Raw genomic sequence first — 25,699 nt, forward strand, 5'->3', positions numbered from 1 at the left:
GTCAAAGCTATAAACAGGGTAAGCACAAAGGAGTGCAACACATCCCCAGCACAGATCCTGCTCGGTGTCATAGCACTGCATGAAAACTGGACTGTACAGCAGCTTTTTCTGACAGGAATTGCCTCTCCCTCTATGGAAGAAACACAAGCGTGTGTTTTACCTCCAAAGTCTTCCCTCTTTTACATGTATTGATGCTGGAAATGTGATCTTCACATTCCAAGCTTTGCAGTGTGCATGTTTTCCATGTTGCTCTCCAGTTCCCACTGGGCTGAGCCTTACTTTGTAGAGCTTTCTTTTTCTAAGAAATAAAGTTCATAGAAAATAATTTATAGGAAAAAACCCACAAACAACAAACAACTAGAGAGTAACCTACAGAAAACGGCACTGTGGAGCAACAGGGTGGCACACTGTAGGCTCAAACAGCAACGGGGGTTTGTATGGGGGTGTCAGGGACATCACGGCAAGCTGTGTAGACCTGGTATGACCATTACCTGATCTCTGTGTGCACTTGGACCATAGACAAGAACACTTCATAGCCTCCAAAGAGAATAAAGCCACCTTATTCCAGCAGACTTGACCTTATAAACAAAGACCTTTTCACCCTGATACTGGCTATAACCATGTACCCACCGATGTCACCCGGGGAAGGGACACAAGATACCACACAGTTGCCTAATCTGAGCACAGCCCCAGCACCGCACAGAGAAACCGAATCCGTGGGGGAATCAACTCCTGGTCCTCGGCACAAGCTGTTTAGTTCTCCTCATCCGAGAGGACGGGTGGGATCTTGCTGGAAAGCAGGGTGTACACGTACGGCCAGATCTTGTTGGTCTCTGTGCCCGAGAAGGAGTGAAGGATGCCCCTGCTCCTGGAAGAGAGATGGGGGGGGAGAAGTGACCACCAGCCCTTCCTGAGGACAGGGGTGTTTGAGGTCAGGTTGGCCATTGGCAGGGGACAGCCCAGCCAGGCTGGAAGCTCACCAATGGCTTTTTGGGTGAGAGGACGGGAATGAAGGAGATGAGCAGTGGTGTTCACTGGTAGGAGCCCAGCTGCACTCACACACGGATGAACCAAACCCAGATAACCATGAATAATCACATTACCCAGGACACAGCTCACCCTCAGCCCCCTAAAGACCACTCTATAAAGTGCTTTATACATGTAAATCAGCAGGATTTATTCATGTGCTTAAGCAAGTAACTCACGGCCTCAGTTCTCCTCCCTCCTCTGCAAAGGCACCTTTGTCCCCTTCTGGACCACTTCTGGTTTTATAAATGCTCCTGGGTGCTTGCTCCCTCTCAGTAGTGGATTGCCACCAACAGCATCCATCTCTTCCCAACTCGGTCCCAAACTACCAGCACTGCAGAAGGGACAAGCCCTGAAATGTGCCTGTGCTCACAGTAGACCCATCCAAGCCTCCTGCCCTCTTGCCAATCATCCTGTACTTTACCTAAACCGATTTCTTGCCCTGGATGACTTTTATAGGGTGACTGTGCAGCACACACCACCCTGCACCTGCACAGCACAGGGCTGCTCTCTGCAACATCTCCATCCCCACCTCAGTGACGGCTCTGCATGGGCAGGGCAGGGTGTGGGGCATCTCAGAACTTGTGCCTGGTTTTATGGTCACACTGTGGGTTATTCCACACGGTCCAACTCACTTGTACATCTCTATCACTGGCTTTGCAGCATCTTTGTATTTTCTGAGCCTGGCAGCAACGGCCTCAGGTCTGTCATCCTCGCTCTGGACCAGCGGCTCACCCGTCAGGTCATCAACACCCTGCAGGAAGGCAAACACCATGGAGAGGATGGAGCCCCAGCTCCATCACTGCAGCTCCCTCCCATGCACCACTGACAAATGCCTTGTCCTGTTCTGCATCCATCAAGCATCCCTGGATAAATCCCATTTTCCTAATTAATATCTAGCATAACCCCTTCAGGCTGGGTCCCGAGCTCCACTGCTCAACACTCGCTCCCTGGGATTTCTTCCCCTATGCTTATTTATGATCTCAGCTCACACAGAAAAGGTTTCCCTCATCTTTTCCTCTGCGAGCTGCTCCCAGCCGGCACCACTGGGATGCTACAGGCTCCTACCCGCACATGAGGGGGGTTGAAGTCCATGTTGTACACCCTCCCGCTGCCCGGGTGGACCCAGCGGGCGCTCAGGCGATCCTTCAGCGTCTCAAAGGGAATGTTCAAGCTGATGACCAGGTCCAGCTCACAGATCCTGTCCAATGCCTCGGCTTGCCCCAGCGTGCGAGGGAAACCTGTATAGACACAGCATCAGGAAGGGGTGTTGTGAGAGGCAAGAAAGCAGCAGTGATGGAACCAAACCCACCGCCCCGGAGCTGCAGAACCAGAGCAGCTCCTCGCTCTAGCACAAGCGGTGTGAGAGTCAGGCATCCACCATATGGCTGCAATAAAAAATAGCTCTTACAGCACTGACTCCCAAAATACATCACACAGGTCGCTGTGGGCTCATGTTTTCCTGCAAAGTCGTGTCTGATGCTGGGCTAGATCCCTGCAGAGGGGCTGGTGCTGGTGGAAGCATCTGTTCTTGCCATCAGACTGCAACAAGGGGTGGCTCTGAGCCGGTCCCCTCTCCGGCCTTCTCTGCTGGTAACACCCTTTTTTTTGATGTTTTTAATCTTTTTTACATCCATAAAACCCTCTGAGACCTCCCAGGATCCTCCCAAGCAGGGTATTATTAGCCAAAAGCTTGACAGGGGCCAACAAGAAACCTGGAGAGGGGCTTGGGACAAGGGCCTGTAGGGACAGGCCAAGGGGAATGGCTTTAAGCTGCCAGAGGGGAGACTGAGATGAGCTCTTAGGCAGAAGCTCTTCCCTGTGAGGGTGCTGAGGCGCTGGCACAGGCTGCCCAAAGGAGCTGTGGCTGCCCCATCCCTGGCAGTGCTCAAGGCCAGGTTGGACACAGGGGCTTGGAGCAAGCTGCTGTAGTGGAAGGTGTCCCTGCCCGTGGCAGGGTTGGAGCTGGATGAGCTTTAAGCTCCCTTCCAAGCCAAACCAGTCTGGGATTCCATTATTATCTCCATATTCACTGACCATTTCAAAGACATCAGCAGATTGGCAAGGGAAGGTTTCTACCCCTATAACCACCATGGCTACACATCCCTACACATCACACCTGCCTGTGCCCAGCAGCACAGCTCAGCACAACCCATCCTTCCCCATCCCCTAACCAGGCCCCAGAGCAGTTCCTAGAGCAGCCATCAGCCCTTGTTAGCTCCCAGGCCACCTCCAGCACTGCACCACAGCTGCTGGGATGCAGCTTCACCACCAAGGGCTGCAGGAGCTCCTGGCAAACCCTTTGCTGCTCCTCTCACTGCTTCCCTTGCCGGTTTGCTCTCAGTGTCTTCTCCACCCGCACCTCAGGTGGCTTTCAGCCTCGGCACGAATAGCTCCTTTGCACACATATGGAGGTGATAAGAGGTTTTTCTTGGCTTGCCTCCAGCCTCACTCTGCTCCCTGGCTCCGCTTGATAAAACACCCATCTCCTTTCCTAGCCTTTCCCTTTCCCGGACACGAGCCAAGGGCTCAGCTGGACACGCACGTGCTGCTGCTTGGGGCAGATGTCTCTGCCAACAGCTCAGCTCCCGCCTCTCTTTCCACGACTATCAAAGATCTTCTCTTTCCTGGTGCTGCCAAGCCATAAGCAGCAGAACAGAGTCTGAAAGGGAGCTGGGATTTTCCCATCAGAGGGAATGCCGGCAGCGCACTCACCATCCAGCAGCCAGTGCTGCTCTCGCCGCTTCTCCAGCTCCGTCATCATCATGCGTGTGATGACGTGGTCGGGCACCAGAAGGCCTCGCTCAAGGTACTGCTTTGCCAAGACACCAGCTTCTGTTCAAGAGAAGCAAAGAAAAAAGAGAGAGAAAAGGAAAAAACCATGGCATTTCCACTTAAAAACCAGCGCTCCCCCTCAAATTCTGCCTGTCCTCCCAAATTGCTCATCCAGGATGTTTTCGGCAGCGTCCCTCTGCTCAGAGCTGCTGTTCCTGGTAGCTGGAGGCCAAGAGGTCCTTTTGGTGCTGTAGAAATGGAAATGCTTGAAATACCCACGAGCAGGAACACAGCAAGCAGCAGATGAGCCGTGGCGGCCCTGCTGTCAACAGCACCGTACCTGCCATACCCGTGCACACACCATGTGCCACGTAAAGAGCTCCTTTGGTTTTGGAAACAGCACCCATGTGGTTACAGGCAAGACTGGCATGAATATTAAATGTCCCAAAGGTATGGAACCAACTGCAAGGGATGTGCCAACTCCACACACCTCTGAATGGTGGCATGGTGACCCCATCCCGGACCACAGACCTGGTTAACGTACAAACACGGAATCCCAGCCTGGTTTGGGTTGGAAGGGAGCTTAAAGCTCATCCAGCTCCAACCCCTGCCACAGGCAGGGACACCTTCCACTAGAGCAGCTTGCTCCAAGCCCCTGTGTCCAACCTGGCCTTGAGCACTGCCAGGGATGGGGCAGCCACAGCTTCTCTGGGCACCCTGTGCCAGCGCCTCAGCACCCTCACAGGGAAGAGCTTCTGCCTAAGAGCTCATCTCAGTCTCCCCTCTGGCAGGTTAAAGCCATTCCCCTTGGCCTGTCCCTACAGGCCCTTGTCCCAAGCCCCTCTCCAGGTTTCTTGTCAGCCCTTCAAGTATTGGAAGACAGCTCCCTATCCGAAGGGCTTTAAGACTTCAAAGCCTCAAATTAATAAAAAGTCAGATAAGAAAATTATTCCCAAGATCAAATCCTTGAGAACCTCATTGCGGTGTAACTGCAATGCAAATATCCCTTACCCCACATCACTCAGCTGGAGCCAGCAGTGCTGAGGAGAAGCCCACAGTGGTTTCTGCACAGGTTACACCATGTCTGGGTCCACCTTGACAGCAACCTGGCATCACTCAGGATGTAATAAGGGTTTATTCTGCTTACATTTTTATTGCAGCTGGGGTACAGCAGATGTTACTCCAAGGAGAGATGCAACAAATTCAATTGCTTCTTACTTATGGGTTGCCTGGGATTCTCTTTTAGCCGCCCAGGGACACAAAGAAACTGATTGGAAAATGCAAATAGTCTTTACCACCATGTGTGACATGTCCTGGTCCTGCCACAAGCAGAGGTCCAGCCTCTCCCCTCTTGGACCAGGATGCTATGGACACCTCTGCTCTCTTCCCGCAGCAGCTGAAATAGCGTTTGTCACCAGAAATTAACAATTCTGCAATGGGTTTTGGGAGATTTCTGCTGAGGACAGCACATTTTAGCCTCTCAGAGTATAGGAACTCTCTTAAAAAAGCCATGGGATCCTGCATTTGGAGGCAGGCTCTGGCCTTCCAAACCGCAGCGAGATGTCAAAGCAAAAGGCACATACACCTGAACTCCTGAGCTGCAGGAAGGGGGGTTTGCACCATACACAGCTCCTGGAGAGGGCTCATCCGATCTAACAGGGAACCTGACGCAGCCTGCACGGATCCCCTGGCAGCAGCGGGCTGGGATGTGCACAGGAAACCTCTGAGGCTCCAAACCCCATGTGCAGGGGCCGCGTGGCAGGGAAGCGGGGCTGCCAGCCGAGCCACGCTTCCCGCCTGGAATCCAACCTGTGTGCAATACGGACTGGCAGCAGGCACTGACTCATGGCCTGCAGGGCTGAGTCACCGCGGGGATGGGGACCACATCCCTGTCTCCCTCTGCTCCATAAAGGCATTTCAGTTCCCTGCTCCGAGTCACAGTGGCTGCCAGGCACCGGGAGCAGAAAATACCTTTTTCCAATGACATGTGCTTTTGTCTCTGTCGCCAGGGCTGCTGGCAGCAATCCTGCCTGGAAAAGCAAAGGACACGGGGATGGAAAGAATACATGATGCCTTATGCAACCAGCACAGAGACCTGCCAGGGCATAAATATTATCACATCTGCCTGCAGACTTTAGTGTTCATTCACATGGTCTGCACATTGCCCTGGGCCTGCAGGGCAGAGCTGATCCCAGAGCACAGCCCGGGAGCCATGGAGCTGCAGGAGAAGGTCCCAAGGAGCGCTGGCCATCCCAGGGAATCGCTGCTGGACCTGGGCTTGGTGCTGCAAACCAAGTTGTGAAGTCTGGAAATACAGCTCTGCATCTCAGAGGCTGCACGCTTCCCACTGCTCTGATATGGGTGGACAGCTCTCCACTGCTCCACAACAGATGGATGATTCCTGCTGCCAGGAATTCTGCTCCTTTGTGTGCCCCGTGTGTGCGGAGGGGACACAATAGCACGGAGACGTGCACCAGCACAGAGGGGCATGCACCAGCATGGGGAAAAGCATGACCAGCACAGGATGCTGACTGCTTCCACACAGCTCCTGGAGGCTCTCCCTGTTCCAAAGCACGTGTGGCAGCACCACCTCTCCTCTCACAGAGGGAATGGGCATGTATCTTGCATTAAGGACCTGAGAGCTGCCTGGTACCCAGATCCCCAACACCCAGGATGTGGCGGAGCACATCACCCCTGTAACACAACCCTGCTGCCACAGGGTTCCTCAAGGCACCTTTATCTTCATCAGAGGCTGTAGGGACAGGCCAAGGGGAATGGCTTGAACCTGCCAGAGGGGAGACTGAGATGAGCTCTTAGGCAGAAGCTCTTCCCTGTGAGGGTGCTGAGGCGCTGGCCCAGGGTGCCCAGAGAAGCTGTGGCTGCCCCATCCCTGGCAGTGTTCAAGGCCAGGTTGGACACAGGGGCTTGGAGCAAGCTGCTCTAGTGCAAGGTGTCCCTGCCCGTGACAGGGGTTGGAACTGGATGAGCTTTAAGGTCCCTTCCAGCCCAAACCCATCTGGGATTCCATGATCTCCAATTTTACATTTGTTACCCCCTTTCCAGCCACACCAGCCCCAGAGCCCAGCCTGCTCCATGCAAGCCCCCCGTGCAACACTCCCACAAAGGGGAGCAGGGCTTGGGCAGCCTTTCCTGACCCTGGTGGAAGATCCTGGTTTCCCTGTGTGAGGAGCTGGGGTTCACCCCTGTTGCACTGCACAGCACCAAGGCAAGCAATCCCCACTGCTACGGCCGGGTGCAGAGAGGGGGTGCATGCATTGCTCTGCAGTTACACCCCGTAGCAAGGGGCTCCTTGGATGCTGCTCATGCTGCCTAACCTGGGCTGGCACCGGGTGCTCCCAGGAGTGCTGAGCTCAGTGCAAAACAGCCTTTTGACTTATGGGCTTAATCCCATTAATCTAATGACCACGGGTTTAATCTGCCCTTTAACACATGGGATGTCAAGCTGTCTGCGGCTTCTTCTCCCTTGCGACCCTGATCTGCAGCCATCCATCCTTATAAAAGCAACAGCCCCGAGAGACATCTCCAGCCCCCGAGGCCATGAGCAGCAAAACAGCCACCTAGGACCGGGCTGGAGGAGAGGCTGCTCCCAAACAGGATGCTTGGCAGCCTCCAACCCCTGTGTGTTAGATAACCCTGGACATTCTGCCCCACGGCACAACCTTCAACGGGATTTTGTTTTTATTTAGGCTGCAGCACACAATCTGGAGTTAATGGAGAGGAGAAACCCTGGAGGGTTATTAGGGGACTGGCAACAGCTGCTTGTGCACCAGCACAGTTAAGCTGCAACAGCTCCAAACACCACCCCAGTTTTGAGACCCCAGGATCTTGCTCCCAATGTGGGTGCTCCATCCAGGACCCTCACTCCCATCCTGTCCCCACCAGCAGGATGTGACTTTGGGGAGCTGGAGCCTGATGTGGACCCAAATTCAGGCCATGACCTGTTCATTTGATGGGCAGTGGGGTCTGTCTGTGGGGTGGCTGCTCCTGGACATAAAGATGAAGCATGGACGCTATGGAAAACCAGAGGGCTGGCAGGTTGCACCTCCTGGGCTCAGCTCCAACAGGCAGCAAAGCCCATCACCCACGGAAAAGGTGGGGAGAAGGTCCATGGGGCTCAGTCATGCACAGCCCACATCCCCTCCAGCCTTTCTTCTGTGCTTCCTTTGGTTGATGCTAACAGACAAAACCCATCACGAGGAGGGGACAGGAGCCACTTTTGCCTCCAGTGAAGCACATTAAAGGGAGCGCTGGGACAGACATAAGTCCCACATGTCCCTGGGGGGATGCTGACCCTCAGCCAAAGCCACTTGGAGAAGAAATTAAGTTGTATTGCAGATTAACTGCTGAGTCCTGATAAGACCCCAAGATGCTGCCAACACCAGAGCAACCCCCTGGGTGCTGGGGCAAGTAGTGGCAAGGAAATCACTCACCACCCTCCAACACCCCTGCTTAGCACCAAAATCAGTTTCTAAGCCTTCCAAGACCTTTAAAAGGCCCTTTTCTACAGCAGAAGAGCCACTTGTTAAGCGAGACACTGTTAACAGACAAATGTGCAATAGCCGATGCACTCATAGGGTTGCTGTAGCAAAACCTCAAGCCCTTCAGCATGCATTCAGATGCTTCATCCGGCTGCAGAGTGAAGTCCTGGATCCCCAGGACTGCTGACACCCAAGCCTGAACCCCACAACCACAGCTTCTTTATGTCTTGCCATGGCAAGTGGGAAAATCCTCCGTGCACCGAGGTCTCCCTGCCATCCTCAGACCAAGACGACTCTAAAACCACTGGACAGAAGCATCCCTTTGGGGTGATGACTCTGAGACGATTCCGTTTGGATCAAAGGCCCCCAGCTCCCCTAAAATGCAAATCCAGTGGCACAGATGGTAAAACTCAAGAGCAGAGACTCCTTGCATCCAGCTTCCCCTGGAGCTGGCGCACAGAGCACAGTCGTGTTACAGCTTGTCCAAAGCAAATAGCAGAAAATAAATAGCAAATAGCTGCAGCTTACTGAGAGCTGTAACCAGAGGCTGAGTCAAAGGTGGGATGAGAACGTCATGCCAGCTGCACTAAAAAATAGGGCTGACTGCCTTCTGAGCAATTCTACCAGCATTTCTCAGTGTGACTTCCTTTGGGAAAGGGGAGTTACACAATGCGCTTTGGGAAACACCTTTCACAGCCCCCTTTTTCCTTCCCCAGTGTCCCCAGAGGAGCTCTACAGCACGACTATGAACTGAAATACAGGACTGAGGGAATACGCTCATGTAGGGCTTGACTATGAGTTCCCAGGTGGACACAGAGTCTCCCTGCACTGCCCTGCTCACTTTTCACACGGGTGTTTTGTCCTGCAGCCAAAGCAGCCATGGGGATTTTCCTAAATTTGAGCCTTTCCAAAGGAAATAATATTGTCCCGTTTATTTGTAAAAGGAAATCTGGGTATTTTTAAAGGAGTGACCAGCGCAGGGCTGCGTGAAACGCCCTGGCTGGAGCACACAGCTCTCCAAAACTTCACCCCTCCTCTGTTCTCTGCCTTGTTTTGTGTTGATGCTGTTTCACCGTTCCTCTGCTCGGTGAGTCAGCCTCCCCCCGGGGTCAGTCTTTCACACGTTGGCAGAGGAGAGGAGGAACAGTCGGAGTAAGAAAGATGCTGGGATTGCCTAATGGATGCTGAAGAGGAACGGGAGCACAAGGTGGGGTGCAGCACGCCCACTCCTGAGCATCACCGGGGCTGGGAAGCATCTCATAGCACTGCCCGGGGCATGAACACAGCAGAGACCATCTGTTCTCCCCAGGGCTTTGGACGTGGAAGGGAGTTTCATGAGGAGCGGAGACACGCACCAGCACAACATAACGCCCACTGGGCTTGCCACAGGGGCTGGTATAACCCAGCACATCACAGCACCCTGCGACCCACAGTAATTTTCCCAGTGGGATCTCCTCCGTGCATGAATGCACGTTCCCAACCCATCCCTTCCAGTGTGGTTGCACAGGCACCCACCATTTCAGCCATCTGCTGTCCACCGCTCTGCAGTTTATACTCCATTCCCGTACACGGGGCAAGATGAAGTTATTAATAACACATAACCTGTGTCCCCCGCTGCCACCGTTAACCATCGGTACCCGAGCAGACAGGTTATTCCTACCGGCTTCTCTGCAGCCGTACCCGCTCGGCACAGGAATGAAACTATTACACACCCCCGGCTTACCACAGCACCAGACCCCACTTTTATCGGGCAGTGCGGGAGCTCCGGCCGGAGGGAGAAGGCAATGAATGAGCTGTGCCAACCCCACGGAGATAAAACAACCCGTGGTGTACCCGGAGGGGGGGTCCCATCACCATCCTCATCTCCATCACCATCCTCATCTCCATCACCATTCCCATAACCATCCCGCCCCGGTGCCCTCCGTTGCACCCCTCGTTGTCTCCCCCCGGCGGGGCACCCCGCGGGCACTCACCACCGCCGCCGCCGAGGCTCTCCCTCAGGAACTGGCCGCTGGAGAGGTGCTGCAGCCCGAAGCTGCGGGCGATCCTCTCGCACACCGTCCCCTTCCCCGAGCCGGGGGGTCCCAGCACCACCGCTCGCAGCAGCTTGGAGGCCATGGCCGGCTGCCGGAGCCCGGCCCGGGGCTCCGCGGGGCAGGACAGCGAACCAGCCGGCCCCAGCCGTGCCGAGCCGCTCCGCTCCCCCCGCATCCAGCCGCCGCCGCGGCCCGTACACATCAGCAGGGCGGGGGGAGCCCTCGCGGCCAGCGCTGCCCGCCCCCCATCTGCCCGCCCCCTCGGGCCGCGGCACCCTGGGACTTGTAGTCCCGGAGCCCCTTAGGGCACAGGTCCGAGGGCCGAGAGAGGAACGGCTGCGGAGGGCTCCGGTATAAAGGCAGCCGGCAGCTCTATGGCCGGTGTGTGTCCTGCAACCGGGCAGGGCAGCACCAGGCGCGGCGGGGCTGACCCGCACGGAGCCAGGGGGGCCGTGTGGGGCTAAAAGACCCGTGCTGGCAGCGGAGAGGCTGAAAACGCACAGGGTGCAACGCACAAGTTGGAGCTGGATTCAAACGCAGCCTTGCAAGCAGCTTGCAAACGCACAACGCAGAGACGAAGCGTGCAAACGCGCAGCCCGCAAACGGTTCTTAACACGTCGTGGAAGGGTCGGTCTGCAAACGCTTACGGGCTGCTCCAAGCTGGTGACAACGGTGGGGATGTGTCACTCCTTGCACTGCCCTGCTGATGCGTGTGTGTGCGCACGGCTGATGCCAGCACCGGGGCACCATGGAGGGGAGCAGATTCCTATCCTAGGGATAACGGGAACAGGGAAAGCGCGCACTTGTGCGCGCACACACACACAAAAACGCTTGTGCACCCACCGTCTGCCCCCGCCCCGGAAGCGGCCGTCACATGGCGGCGCGGCGCTGCCATAAACACACCAAGATGGCGGCCTTCACGCCGTCAGCCCGTGCTGCGTCATGTCGCCCCCCGGCCCCGCCGAGCGCCGCGCCTTCAGGTGGGTCCTTTACGGCCCGGGACCGCCCGACGGGGGGGTGCGTGAGGGGGGAGCGGGCGGCGGGGTACCCCGCCGCCCGCTCCCCCCTCACGCACCCCCCCGTCGGGCGGCCCCGGGGCGCGGCGCTCCCCCGTTGCGCACTATGATTTTCTGGGCCGCGGTGTTTACGCGGGCGGGGCCTGGCGCCGCCGCTTGACAGGCCCCGAGGAGGCCGCTGGGTGGGTTCCAGCGCTCCGGACGGACGGAGGCAGACGGGTGAGGTGCGGGCCGGGGTCGGGCTCTCGCTGAGGTGGGTTGAGGAGGGCTGTTAGGGCGGTGAGGGATGGCCGGGCCCGTTGTGCTGCTGAGGGGTTGGGGAAGCGCCGTCGGTGCGGAGGGAGTTGTGGGTCTTTCTCACACAGCCCCTATCCCCATTCCTCTTCACACCATTGCTGTTTCTTTCCTCTTCAGGCATTATTTCTGTGACAAGCGCCATAGTCAAGGTGGAAATCAGGTTTGCTCCCTTCACACCTCATACCCCTGGCTTGTAGTACTCGGTTGGACGCGGGGAGTGGCGAGCGTGTGGGTTGTGGCCGGGGCACATCGGTAATTCCATCGCTGGGATGCTAAAAGAGTTCTGGTGCGCATTAAACAAGTAACAAAACCCATCGCAAAATAAGTAGGATCGGCAGCCCCTTTCTGCCCCTCTTCAGAAGCAGAAGCTGGCAGCAAACACTGGAAACTCGAGGGTTTTTCTTAAAAGTATATGGAAATATGCAATGCTTTTGCAATCACAAGGGCAAAAAAAGTGTGTTAGGCTCCAAAACTAATGCAGGTTTTGCTTATAAGGGGGTTTCTTCGGGGAATAATGGTGACCCTCCTTAGGGTTTTTGTGTCAGGTCTGTGTAGCTTTAGTCTGACCAAGCAAAAGTCAACAGGTGAGTGTTAGATGCAAGGAAATGAACTGTGTGTGTATTGGAGTAAGAGCTGGATCCTGTATAGAGAAAATGGCATCAGCCCGTAGAATATGTAACTCCAGCAACAGCCTTTGTGCCAGGGGGTGTCGGGCAGGAGCTGTTCACCTTTGTGGTCTCATAACTTCTGCCTTTAAATAGCATTATAGTAACTACTGAGAGCATGGGATGAAATGTAGAAAGAGCAGTCAGGGCATACTGGAGCTGTAAAGTGACAAATTGCCTCTCATCGCTTCAGCCTGTGAAACACAGGATTCTCAACGCTGTTCTATGGAAGTCAATAGAATTTATCTCTTGGAGTAGTAGTGGTGTTGTAAGAACACCTCAGAGTGAGAGCGAATGGTTCATTACTTACACAGCTGCCTTCCTTTTCAGAAGCCACCATTGTACATACAGAATCTATTAACGTGTTTTACCATGCTTTTCTGTTGTCTCTATTTTGTTCTAGCAACAGCAGACTCTAATGCTTAATCTACAAATGATGGTAAATCCGTGAGTTTGAGGGGATGTGTTTAAGTCATCCGTGCCTTACGTCAGGATTGCGTAATCTGTTGGCTGTCCCCTTTTTATGTAATGTATGTTTGTAGTTGGGTTTAAAACACACAAATGTTTTTTTTCCCACTGCGTGCTTCTCCTCAGATAGTTCGTATTTGTCTCTCCGTTGCCCTCTGGAGTTAAAACCATGCAGGACACCGTTTTGATGGCTGGAGCCAGCTGACTGGTGCGTATTTCTCTCTTAACAACAGTCTCTCTAACACCTCAGGACATGCTCGTCTCCAGGTGAGTTGTGTAGAGTGTTAGGCTGCTTCTTGGAGTTTCTGCTTCCTCCTGGTGTAAACGTGAGAGCACCTTGTACCAGTGAATTCCATCAACATCCAAAATGAACTTCTTCTGAAAAACTTAATAATACATTAACTTCTTCTGTAACACATTAACTTCTGTTGTGTAAAACTGTTGGTTTTTAAACTCATTTCAGAACTTGATCTGTTTGATTCTCTTAACCGAAGCGCATGTGTGTGTAGAAATACTTCCATGATCTTTTTCGGCAGTGCTTGTTTTTAGGGAAGAAAACAGAAAAAGGGAAGGAGGTTAAAATAGAGGTTGATGTAAGCTTGTAATGTGATCAGTTTGTGGTGGAATTCTTTATTTCACAACTTTATATTTGTACCTTATGACCTAAAAATGCCACTGAGCCTTTAGGCCCCTCGTGCTTACTCCAGCTGCAGCCTCTGGTGAACACACCTGGGTGCTGCTCTGCTCAGAGCCCTCATGTGGGTGCTGTTAGTGATCCCCCTCCTCAGCTGTTGCAGGCAGTGTAGCTTCATTAACTCACCTGGCTCTCTGCCATTGCACGTAGTGACTGGTTGGTGACATTCAATACTCAAGCAGCATAAACCGAATGCTGCTGGTTTAGCTCCAGTGGATTTAAGGGGGAAGAGACGAGTCCCCCTGTTCTCTGTGGTGATACCTGTGCAGCAGTTAGTTACCCCATCTCCATTAAATCCAACATTGGTGGATGTAGCCAGCAGAAGCTACTACTTAAAACCACTTTGAGCTGCCTTGCAGAAGCCACTGTAGTGATTAAGATAACAAATCAGCCAGATAATTAGTGCTGGATTGAAACCCCTGATGCAAAGCCACTTCTGTTAAATGCTCCTGAGCTTTTCACCTGGCAGATGGACACTGGTTGGAGTGATGTGTTTCTGAGATGTGTAAGGGATGAGGAGGTGGAGGATGTGCCTGCTGGGCTCAGCAGTGTTGTGGAGGGGCTGCAATGACTGACAGGCTGCCCTGGCTCAGTTATCACAGTGCTGATGCTGTCTCTTGTAAAGGTACAGTACTGTGATAACTGAAGGATGGCAGCCATCTGAGCTTCTCTGGGCCCCATGGATGCACGTACGGCGCGGCAGCGTCCTCCTGAAGCAGAGTGTGCTCATTTTAAATGTACCCCATTGCATAAAAGTAAAAGGTTAATGTTGTCTTTGAATAAAATGTCGGTCTTCATTGAGAGTTTGCCTGGTAACTGACTGCTTTGCCTTGGAAGGTGCCTTCCAGAAGTGGTGTGCTTTGGAGATCTTCAAAAATGGTTCAGAGAGCAGCGCCCTGTGCAGCACAGTGGAGTATTGAAGAGCGGAGGGGTGGGTCAGTGGGTGATACTTGGTACCAGAGCAAATGGAAACAACTGTAGCAGTACGGAAAATAAAGCATTTTTAAGACACTCTTTGATACATCTTGTTGAAGATACCATGAGCTTAGCTAGCTTGTTTCTTGGCTCATTTCCGTGTGTCTCAATACATGGCAATCCCAAGCACAGCTACAGGCTGGGTGGAGCATGGATGGAGCTGCCCTGAGGAGGAGGATTTGAGTGTGTTGGGGGATGAGAAGCTCCTCATGAGCCAGCTTCAGTGTGCGCTTGAGCCCAGAACTGCCCTGTGTGCTGGGCTGCACCCCCAGAGTGTGAGCAGCAGCTCAGGGAGGGGATCCTGCCCCTCTGCTGTGCTCCAGGGAGACCTTAGAGCAGCTCCAGTGCCTAAAGGGGCTGCAGGAAAGCTGGAGAGGGGCTTGGGACAAGGGCCTGTAGGGACAGGCCAAGGGGAATGGCTTGAACCTGCCAGAGGGGAGACTGAGATGAGCTCTTAGGCAGAAGCTCTTCCCTGTGAGGGTGCTGAGGCGCTGGCACAGGGTGCCCAGAGAAGCTGTGGCTGCCCCATCCCTGGCAGTGTTCAAGGCCAGGTTGGACACAGGGGCTTGGAGCAAGCTGCTCCAGTGGAAGGTGTCCCTGCCCGTGGCAGGGGTTGGAGCTGGAGGAGCTTTAAGGTCCCTTCTAACACAAACCGGTTTTAAGAATTCCTATGAAATAGATGGTAAGGAATGGGCTGTTTTGGTCTGGTGAGAATGGTGCAGTGGGAGATAGCAATGCCTCTGGTACTGCCCCTTGCAGGGTTTGCTTGGGTTTCTCTGCCCCAGTGAGTGACAGACTGCAGATTTCCTGGGTCATTTCTGTAACGATGTTATTTAAATATCCAGAAAAGACGAGGTTTTTGGGAGGCCTTGCTCATGGTCGAGGCTCGTCTTATTTTTGTGCCATGTGAATTAAATGATGGAGTGGGGGCCGGGCTGCAGTGCTGGAGGATGACAGCAGAGGGGCCCAGCGGGCCAGATTGTGCTGGGGAGTGTGAAATCCGAGGGGTTTTGTGTAGAATAAGCAGACTTGTTACTGCAGTGCCTGTTCCCCAGATCCCTCTCATCCTAGGGAAGCAGATGGCCCTCAGGCTGCCGACGCTGGTGCAGCAATCTCCAGCGGTCCCAATTAATTCTTGATACCAACATAAGTGTGGTCATTGACCTGGTGGTATTTAGGAATACTCTTCCTTCTGGACTGGGACTGTCCAGGGCTTTGCCCTGTGCTTCTCTGCACAGCCCTGGCTGCTCCGGGGAGAGAATGGGGATTGACTCAATCAGTGCTCTGCTCCAACATGGCAATTAGATGGGTTATGTTATTCCTCTGATCTTCTTTACTGGAAGGGATCTGCCAGACAGTGCTGCTGGCGATGTCTGAGGGCCCAGACGGAGTCAGTGCTGTGCAGCTCTGATGGAACGTTTGCCAGCGTGTGTCATTTAACAGGGGAAATTATTACTGCTGTTGTGATAGTGGCTTGAGCCTGTGTCTGGAGGGGGATTCTGGTGCACTCGATACTGCACGTGATAGAAAAGACATCCTGCTACCAAGCGTTTTAAGTTCTAGATGGATTAAAATCTGAGCAGAGTCAACCCTCAGCTTCTTCCCTGCCTCTTTCCAAAGCTTGCAGGGACTTACCAGAGCAGGAACATGCTCATCCCAAACATGAGAGATGGTCATCTCCCATGGCTGCAGCCGTTCCTCACTGTACAACAGCAGCTCCTCTTCCATGTGCTGTGGTAGGCTCCTGTTTTGGTTATAGGATGAATGGGACAGAAGAAGAGCTGTGGGATCTTGGGAGTGGGAGCATTTGTAAGCTTCCAGGCTGGCCAGGGCTCGGTTTCATCTCTTTGTACCTATTTCTGCTGTTGTTTTAGGATCCAGCAGGTGCTCAGGCAATGTCCATCCGCTTTCCTGGGAGAAAAGCAGGCAGCAGTGGAGTTTGGAGCTGGAAGTAACGTGGTGTTCAGCCATGTCCTCCCTCCTTCCCATAGGAAGTAAGGTAACTGCTCAGAGGCAGATAGGTTTGTTATGGACCAGGTCCTTGCCTACCAAGCCTAGGGTCAGATTTGAGGGTTAATGACCAACCTGACTGGCTTAGAGGGACGTGCAGCAGAGCTGCTCCTTGTGTGCTGGAGCAAATGTTGGATGCTGGTGAAAGACAGCAAAGAGCCTGTTCAAATGACATGTGCCTCTGGCTTCAGGCTGTGCTTCTCGTTTCCTGTTACAAGTACAGCTCCGAGCTCTGGCATGGAACAGGAACTAAAACACTCTCTGTGCCTGAAAACAACACCTCTCCAATGAGATTTACTGGGAGCCTTAATCTTCCTCTCAGGCTGAGCGGATGGAGAGTCCATCTCTTCTTCCTGTGGCTTCCTACTGATATGACAATGGGGCAGCCTTCTTATAAATACTGGTGGGCTTGCTATGTCTAAATATTGCTGCACACGAACAATGCAACCATCAAGTCTTTTTTGGCAGTGGAGCACTTCCTCCCACAAATGATGTTAAAGCAGAGATGTAAACAACATGCACATACATCCCATCGCTGTCTGCTCAGAAGGAAGGTCTCTGAGGCCCATCCGTTTTCTGATAAAGCTTTCTGTAATGGATGGGTTTGATCCCAAGACAAGGCAGTTCTCTCGTGACACGTCTCTGCTGTCATTCCAGAAGGATTTATTCTAACTCAGTGGTTCTCAGGCTGTTTCATCAGGAAAGTCCCTTTTCCCATCTGGAGGCTGTCTCCTTCCCACCCACGTTTTGCATGAGGAGAGCAGCAGCCCTGCTCCTGTGACATATCCTTGGGGCTATTGATCTGCAGACAAGAGTGGCTGTTCTGTTCCTGGCTTTCATCCACAAATTCTCCTTTGAAGGGCCCCGAGCAAGCTGGCCAGCTGCTGTCAGGATTAAAGACTTCCATTGTGAGCCTGCACCCAGCCTTGAAACCAGGTGAGGATGTTGCCTTTGCCCAAAATGCTGGTTTTTAAAGGCTGTGACTTGTGTGACTGTTCAGTGTGAAGCATCCGTACTAAAAAGCCTCAGTTTAGCAGTACTAAAATAGAAAGGCTCCTTCCCAGCAGAGTTTCAAGCACACACAGTTGTTGTTTCGAAGTCCAGCAGTGCCCCAAAGGAATCAGGCTGTTTTAATTACTGTTCATTCAGATCCTCTCTGGTTAGTGCAGAGCACTTGACCTTGAACTTTAATCCAGACCTTCTTGCTTAAACATCTTTACAAATCAAGTAGCCTAATTGCAGTGTCCCGATACGCGCACATATTAGATGTACCAGAATGTAACTCGGTTTAGGGTCAGGTTAGGCAGTTCCTGAATGTGCTGGTTTGGGCTGGGGTGGAGTTAGTTTTCTTCATAGTAGCTGGTATGGGGCTATATTTTGGATTTATGGTGAAAACAGCATTAATGATGGAGAGATGTTTTCGTTATTGCTGAGCAGTGCTTACACAGAGTCGAGACACAGAGTCTGCTCCTCACACCACCCACCAGCGAGTAGGCTGGGGCTACACAAGGAGTGGGGAGAGGACACATCCAGGACAGCTAATCCCAGTTGACCCAAGGGATGTTCCAGACCATAAGACACCCTGCTCAGCATATAAAACTGGGTCAAGAAGGAGAAAGGCATTTGTCCTCTCAAGTCACCATTACTTGTGAAGGAGATCTGCTTTCCTGATGGCTGAACAATGATCTGTCAATGGGAAGTGGTGAATGAATTCCTTGTGCACAGCTTTTGCTTTACCTGCTCTAATGGAAGGTATCCCTGCCCATGGCAGGGGGTTGGAACTGGATGAGCTTTAAGGTCCCTTCCAACCTAAACTGTTCTATGGTTCTATGATTATCTCAACCCATGAGATTTCTCACTTTTACCCTTCTGATTCACTTCCCCATCCCACCAGTGGAGACAGTGAGCGGCTGTGTGGGGCTCAGTTGCTGGCTGGGGTTAAACCACAACCCTGAACGTGACCCTGGAGATGCTGGACAAAGCAGAATGGAGAAAAACAACTTGAAGACTTTGGTGCAGCCTGTGTGATCAGAAATGCCACCAGCTCAGCCATGCAACATCATTTATCATCAGATGTGGAGGTATTTTCTTGGCATGCCAGCTCCAAACACTGCTGTTAAGAGCACCCTGCCTGCAAAATATCATGAGCTTCACAAGAATTCCTTCATTACAAATGTGCTCAGCTCTACTGTGGTATTATCTTCACTTTCTCAGAGTCAGGTGAGGTCAATGTGTGATTGTGTTCTCACTCCTTTTCCCAGGTGAGGGATCCTTTGCCACTCAGTGCAAATGCTGTGTGGGAGCAATAATGGCAATTACACGTGCCTGTTACTTTGAAAAGGAGTCTCCAGAAGTACTGTGTGATAGGGGATGACACCATCATTTCTCCTTCCTGCATAAAATGTTTCTGACTGTATCTCACATTTAGGAGATAGCGACTAGCTGAGTTGTTGGATAATATGTAAACCCCATGTTGTTGTCATTCGCTTGATTCACAAAGGGAAAATGTCACTTTGATTGATGTCTGACTGGGGACAAAACCGCTCATTGGGAACGGAGTGTTTTGGTGTGGTGCAGTGTCAGAGTTACCGCTGTCATTGCTGTATTCAGACAGGTGATAAAGTCAGGATTGTGCAACTTGGTACATAATTTGCTCTTCATAACATTTCACAGGAGCAGGAGAGAGGCATGGATCTGTGTGTGGATTAATATACTCTTATATGAGATCATGTATTTAAGGTGGGCTACTGTTACAAGCTTTCTGGGACCTAACACTGCTGGAGCCAGAGAAGAGACTCCTCTTGACTCCAAAGGGCTTTGGCTCAGACTTGTACTTCAGATCATAGGCAAACCTCTGATCCCAATCTTAAGCTCCCCATTGACTTCAAGAGGACAAGAGCTGCACTTTGTGTAGGTTTTATTTGGTACGCAGGGATGTGCGTCTGACACTGGAAATAGCCTCATGCAGCTGTAGCAGAGAACAGGGTAAGAGTGTGAGGCCACTCGGGAGGGAGGCAGCTCTTGGTTTGGGTGGTTCCCTGGATATTCTGAAATTGGACACTGCAGCCCCAAACATAGCTCAGGACAGGTCAGTCCCCAGTGCTGGGCGCACATGGTCTCCTTAAATTAAGGCAAAATCATCAGGATTTGGTGCTCTGCTGCTGGTCAGTACTGAGAAGCTGTGGCTGCCCCATCCCTGGCAGTGTTCAAGGCCAGGTTGGACACAGGGGCTTGGAGCAAGCTGCTCTAGTGGAAGGTGTCCCTGTCCATGGCAGGGGTTGGAGCTGGATGAGCTTTAAGGTCCCTTCAACAGAAACCATTCTATAATTCTATTGCCAAGGGAGCACAGCAGTTGTGGGGTGACAGCTTGTGGTGCAGGAGGGGAGGAGAAGGCAGGTGGTATCAGTACTCCCTTTGCTACAGTTTGCTGCTTCCTCCCTAGAGTGAATGTGAGAGCTTGTGATCGACTGCCCTCCATTTTAATTAACTCCAGGAGCAGGCAAAGTGCACTGAATAATTCAAGCGGGACATGTGTTTAAACACTTGCAAAGCTTCAGATTCCACCTGCCTAAAAATCAGTCTGTGAGAGAGCAAATGGTTCCTGGTGAGGTGGTGGTGGGTGGACAACAGAGTTATGGATCACATCCCAACACCTTTGTGTTGCTCCAGCCAAGAAGATGCCATCTGTGGCTCTCATTCTTGCTGCTGGGACAAACTGGGGTTGATGGTGGTAGAAAGTTCATGGCAGTGAGTCAAGGGCTGCCTGCACAAGGACAACACCAGCACGGGCAGTTTTGGTCTGGTGGCAGAAAAGAGCTCATAGCACATAGTTCTGGAGAAGGGGCTGGTAGAGGAGTAGGTGGGGCCAGTAACAGGGCTCAACATTAGCATGGTTACTCTGCAGTTACAAGGGTAGTGGTTTGCCATAACTGGGAGTTTCACCGCCTGCATTTGTTTTCTCATAAAGAGAACATGACTTTAACAAAAACGCACAAGCAAAACCATGAGCACACAGATGCCCTTTAGGGTCAGTGTTTTGGAGCTCCAGAGCAGAAGTGATCATTCCAGAGGGAAGCGGACGAGGAGGAGTCAGTACCTTTCCCGTGGAAGAGCACTGATAAAGGCTGCACCGGTTTAGGTGGGCACGGATCAGTAGGGACAACATGAGAGGCTCCATGTCCATGTTTCTGATGTGTGGCTGGGTTACCTGCTGACCTGGTGTATTCCATATGCAAGCAACTTCCTTAAACGTGTTGGCTTCATGTTCCCAGAGTGATGAAGAATCACGTGTTTGTTTTAGAACAATTCCCACCCAGTGCAGAACAACAACATCTCAAGGCAACATGTGATGCTGCCCCTCCAGCATCCAAAGCCTTGCTGCATCCTGCTTTGAAATGCACTGCTCTAGGGGACCCTGGAAATGACCATTTGCTAATGAAGACTAATTAATGTCGGATGTAAAAGTGGCATCCTGCTGCAGTTGCATTCGCCTTCTCATTAAAGAAAAATTCATTTTAATCACAATCCACAGTGGGTGTTTTAGCTGAAAACTTATTAGAGGAACACAGCGTCTGTTTGGTTCCTTCTTAGTCTCAGGATTTTTCACCCCTTTAACTCAGCTAAGTTAATGTGCCACAGCCCTCTAAACCAATCATATGAAATATAGTGTTTCACTTAAGAGGAAATGAGGAAAATCAGTTACATAAAATGGGAGAAAAATCCTGCTTTTCACTTCCACAGGTTTCATGGAATGAAGTGGCAACATCAGCTATTTTCATCAGATACATTGCGACCTGTGTGCTTTCAGTCCATTTGAAACCCATAGCTAACAATATCCAAATGCACCGTAGCCATTACCCTCTTGCTGGAGGCTGTGCCATTCCAATGCAATCCTTGCTCTGACAGATCACTGACATCTTTCATTTTTCTCTTCCCATACCCTCTCACAACAGCCCCATGGCCCTGCTGATCCGTGATGCACATGGTTAAGCAGCACAGCAGGGTGAAGGCAAAGTCAGGGGCACTAGGCTGCTGATGGTGATACTACTCATCCTTAATGGGCTTGGGTCCACGTTTCTCCACGTCTGGAGTTTGTTTGCCATCCTGGTTGTGTTTCTGTACCCTCTGTGCCATTATGAGCAATGTGATCTTAATTCTCTATCTCCATAGAATGGAGGGAGGAGGAATATAGCAAACACCACATTAAAAAAATGCTGGTTTTTAACACACACCGAGGAAATGGAGTTCCCAAAGCACACATGAGAAACCAGGAGTGACAGAATGTGCTTTGGAAGCTGTCCAAGCAGGGCTGTATATCCTGGCTGCTAGTCACTTGTTAAAGATCCCAGACATGCTGCATGCTCCATGTTACGTGTGTTCTCCTGAGACAGGGGCGCCTGGATGCTGGACACTGACCTGAGAATTGCCCCCAGCCATGTAAACAAGCTCTTGGGATCTGTGGAACATGAGGGACGTGAATCAATGCTGTGTATCATTCCAGAGGGGTGAATGCTTTGGTGGCAAATGTAGTGTTTCCAACCCTAAAACTTGAACAAGAATTAAAACCAACATTAATTATTGCTCTGCTTGAGGTCAGTCTCTGCTTTGTCCTTCCCCTCCAGTTCCAGTTAGTGCCAGACTTGTCCTTATAAAAGCCAACTGTTGCACATGTAGCTTTTCTGGGGTTTATATATATCATATGTATTTATATATATGGAACTAGTATATAAGCAAGTGTGTCTAGCTCTAGTGGTGTGGCTGGCAGGCAGCCAGGCAGCAAGTGGGTACATGTGAACTGTGCCAGCACCAACCTCATCCTTCTGGAGATGGTTGTGCTGGAAAATAGATGAGCTGAAGAAAATGCATTTGAGGATCTGGGCAGTATTGATTTGACTTTCTGTCTTTTGTTAGTCTGCTTAAAGCACAATAAAAAGTCACTCACCGAATTTGACTTCAGTGGAGAGGGGATCAGTAAGTGGATTTGGAGCTGGCCACCATCACCACCCTGCTCCATTACATCTCAGAGCAATGATGGCTGAGACAAGAAGCCAGGGCTGGAGCAGCTCTGCTTTGGAGCCAGGCTGAGAGAGCTGGGCTGGGTCAGCCTGGAGAAGAGAAGGCTCCTGAAGGGGAGACCTGAGAGCAGCTCCAGTGCCTAAAGGGGCTGCAGGAAACCTGGAGAGGGGCTTGGGACAAGGGCCTGTAGGGACAGGCCAAGGGGAACGGCTTTAACCTGCCCGAGGGGAGACTGAGATGAGCTCTTAGGCAGAAGCTCTTCCCTGTGAGGGTGCTGAGGCACTGGCACAGGGTGCCCAGAGAAGCTGTGGCTGCCCCATCCCTGGCAGCCCTTTAAGGCCCCTTCCAACTGAAACCGGTTGGGGATTGTATGATTTAGGCTGCACTGATTGCAGTGTGCCAGCTGCCAGGCCACGAGCACTGGTGTAACTCCATCCTTTGCAGCTGCTCTACAGCTTTTTACACAAGCAGTGTTTCTGGTGCACAACAACTGAACATAAGGTGTATTTTTCAGTAGAGAAATTTGGGGGAGAAAAAAATGCTGTTGTTTTGGCTTGTTAAGAGAACAATGAAGAACCAGAAAGCTGGCAATGAGAAAACAGCCGGTGAAGGCAAGCAGCAACATGAACATGCCTGATGCAGGACGGCACCAGCATCTCTACTCTCCCAAGCTTGGAGCACAGCGAGCAAACTCCATCCCCCCGGGCAGTGGAGTTGGGAAATAGAGCTCTGTGTTACACCTCCTCCATGCTGCTCTGCCAGGCTGCTTCAGCCCTGTGCAGGAAATCCCCCTGCAGCTTGGCCTCCTCCAGCAGCTGCCACGGCACCCTCAGAACAAGCACTGCTTTGGATGGCCAGAATTTAATCATTCCTTTGCAAAGTAAATTTGGAATAGTGACAGGAAGGACCTCTCCTTCCCCAAGCTGAGATTATTGGAAGCCCCTCTTAGCTTAAAAACCCCAAAGGGTTTGGCACCATATTTAGTAGTAGTTAATTACGAAGAAGCAATTCACACATTCCTGATGGCTCAAAATAAACTCTCTCACTTGCTTTTCCAAGCAGAGACAAGCACTCTGAAAACGGTGCCACAAACAGGGGCTCACGCATGTTGTGTGAGCACAGGAAGTTTCAGATAAATTCAGCCACAGATCAGATGAAAGAACTTGTGCACTTGCCTATCTATTTATACAGCTCCTGTGGCAAGTCCCCTCCTCATCGCTGCAGCATCCGGGGGCCTCACAGTCTCTCAGATACTCATAGAAGCAGTCATAGAATGGTCATACTGGGTGGTGATGGTGTGATGGGGAGGCACAATGGGGAGGAGGGTGTAGGGTGAAGTCACCCAGCCAGCAAGCACCCAACGGGTAGTTTGGAGCACCAAAGGTTGTTGGTGTGTGAGCCCCTTTGCCTGATCCAACTCCATGCTGCCTGATGGCTGCTCCTTCTGCTCCTGCTCCTTCTCCTCCTTCTGCTCCTTCTTTTCCTCCTGCTCCTTATGCTCCTTCTCCTCCTGCTCCTCCTGGTCCTGCTGTCTGGCTGCTCCCCCAGCTCCAGCCACAGGGTGAACCAAACCCTGTGTAAGGACAGATAACTCTTAAGTGAAAAGATCAGTTTTATCGATTTTGAGGCAAAGATGCTCCACTTGCTCTCCTTTGTAACTCCCGCTTTGCTTTTTTCCTGGGGATAAAAATGGAACGATGCTTTTCTTTGGGGAAAAAATAATAATTTAGGAAATCAATCCTAATGTGAGCAGCACTGAACACAGCCTGACACTCTGCAGAAGCATACAAGAGCACGAAGAATTACCCTCAGAGTACTTTCTAACGCTATTGCAGTTTAAGGCATTGCTGGCACTGAAAGTCCACGGCCCATTTTACACATTACACAGCACCTCTGGCTTCATTACCTCCTCTTGATTTTCACAAGTACGTTTGAGAAGAGCCAGGCTCCAGAAGTACTGCCAGGAACAAATCAATGACAAACTGAAACCACTTAGATAGTGTTAAATTGCATTTAGGTAAAGGTCCAGTCAATCCCGGCCTGGTGGCGTTGGTGATTTAAAGCACTTTACTGTATGCAGGACCCCTCACTGTACCTTGAAATGCCACAAAAAAAAAAGGCTTTAAAACATTTATACTGTTTAAAGTAGTGTGGAAACATCCCCATTTCAGAGGCAAAGGTGAAGTTTGGCTTCTGGAAGCTTGAAAACCAAACTACAGAGCAGGCAAGGAAGGGATAATTCCTGCATCCATCCCTCCCCCTCCTTTAAAGAAGGCTACAGGAGAGAATCTGTTTGAATTTGACTTTCAATTCACAAACACCAAGGCAGTCATCTGTAGTTTGGCCTTTTTTATTGTGGAGGGTATCAGTGCATCCTGGAAGTTACAAAATAAAGAACACAGTCATTCTTCTGCCCCATCACTGCACCCTGGTACGATACTTACAGGGGAAAGAAAAACTTACTGTGCATCAAAGGCCTTTTTGCAGCTGTTTGCAAGCCTGTTCTCTTTATGAGCAAATCCATATGATTAATTCCTCAGAGAAAGCTACTTTAAAGGCTTTAATGCAAAATTACATCTTTCTCATGGGGCGGTATGTTGTGGTAAAACCAGACTGGTTTGCGTACAGGCTGGAAATCATCCCCTGTCATTAACATAGTTCTTGGAGTAATTTTTAGAAGCACATTGATCTCCCCCCCCGTTACATGTCAGAGAACAGCAAGTAATGTCAGGCACCAGTGTCCTGACATAAAGGAGGAAAAGCAGAAAGCTTACATTGCAGGCAAGACCAGGAGACTGAACACACCATTTCTATGGGGCTGAATGTGCCGTAGGAGCTGAGCACCATTTTTTAAAGCGAGGTTGTGAGCCTGTGAGAGTTTAATTCTCACTGAAGGACAGAGCCTTTGGGAGCCTGGGTCATTCCTGGACATGGTCTTGGGCTATGGGCACCAATTTAGATGGAGGCAGAGGTAAAGCTGCTCTCCCCTGAGTTGCTGCAGCCAGGAGCAGCCCCAGGCTAAGCCCTTCATGCAATCCTTCCGTCACAGCCACCTCCTTGGCTTTGATTCGCAGCTCTGAGCTTCAGGATTTAAGGACATTCACAGCATCAGTTGCTGTGCTGGGATACAAACCCTGCCTGTAAATAACAACAAAGATCTGGTACGTTATTTGGCATGAAAACCCACCAAGAAAACCTGACTTTATCATTATAAAGGCAAAGC

At 51.5% G+C, this 25,699-nt stretch overlaps 2 protein-coding genes across 22 annotated transcripts in view; one reads left to right on the top strand and one right to left on the bottom strand.

Moving 5' to 3' along the window:
* Positions 1–286: 286 nt before the first annotated feature.
* On the bottom strand, positions 287–11,338 carry AK4 (adenylate kinase 4). Of its 3 annotated transcripts, none has more exons than XM_080622475.1 (5): positions 11,180–11,338; positions 3,742–3,861; positions 2,095–2,267; positions 1,662–1,780; positions 287–868 (listed from the first exon to the last, which is right to left on the bottom strand). In XM_080622475.1, the coding sequence occupies exons 1-5, from the start codon at positions 11,229–11,231 to the stop codon at positions 754–756; spliced, it is 579 nt and encodes a 192-aa protein (XP_080478601.1). In that variant the 5' UTR covers positions 11,232–11,338; the 3' UTR covers positions 287–753. The 3 variants fall into 3 exon arrangements, with proteins under 3 accessions (XP_080478601.1, XP_080478599.1, XP_080478600.1); XM_080622473.1 differs by lacking the exon at positions 11,180–11,338 and adding an exon at positions 10,274–10,559; XM_080622474.1 differs by lacking the exons at positions 1,662–1,780; positions 11,180–11,338 and adding an exon at positions 10,274–10,567.
* Positions 11,275–25,699, top strand: part of JAK1 (Janus kinase 1) — an 81,547-nt gene continuing 67,122 nt past the window's right edge. For 2 of the 19 annotated variants that reach the window (XM_080622450.1, XM_080622465.1), the window contains exons 1-3: positions 11,624–14,407; positions 16,326–17,397; positions 18,356–18,681. The gene's annotated coding sequence lies outside the window, so the exon portion shown is untranslated. The other 17 variants (XM_080622452.1, XM_080622455.1, XM_080622453.1 and 14 more) reach the window with 17 other exon arrangements.

This window comes from Psittacula echo (assembly GCF_963264785.1).
Source record: "Psittacula echo genome assembly, chromosome: 7".
NCBI classification, from domain to species: domain Eukaryota; kingdom Metazoa; phylum Chordata; class Aves; order Psittaciformes; family Psittacidae; genus Psittacula; species Psittacula echo.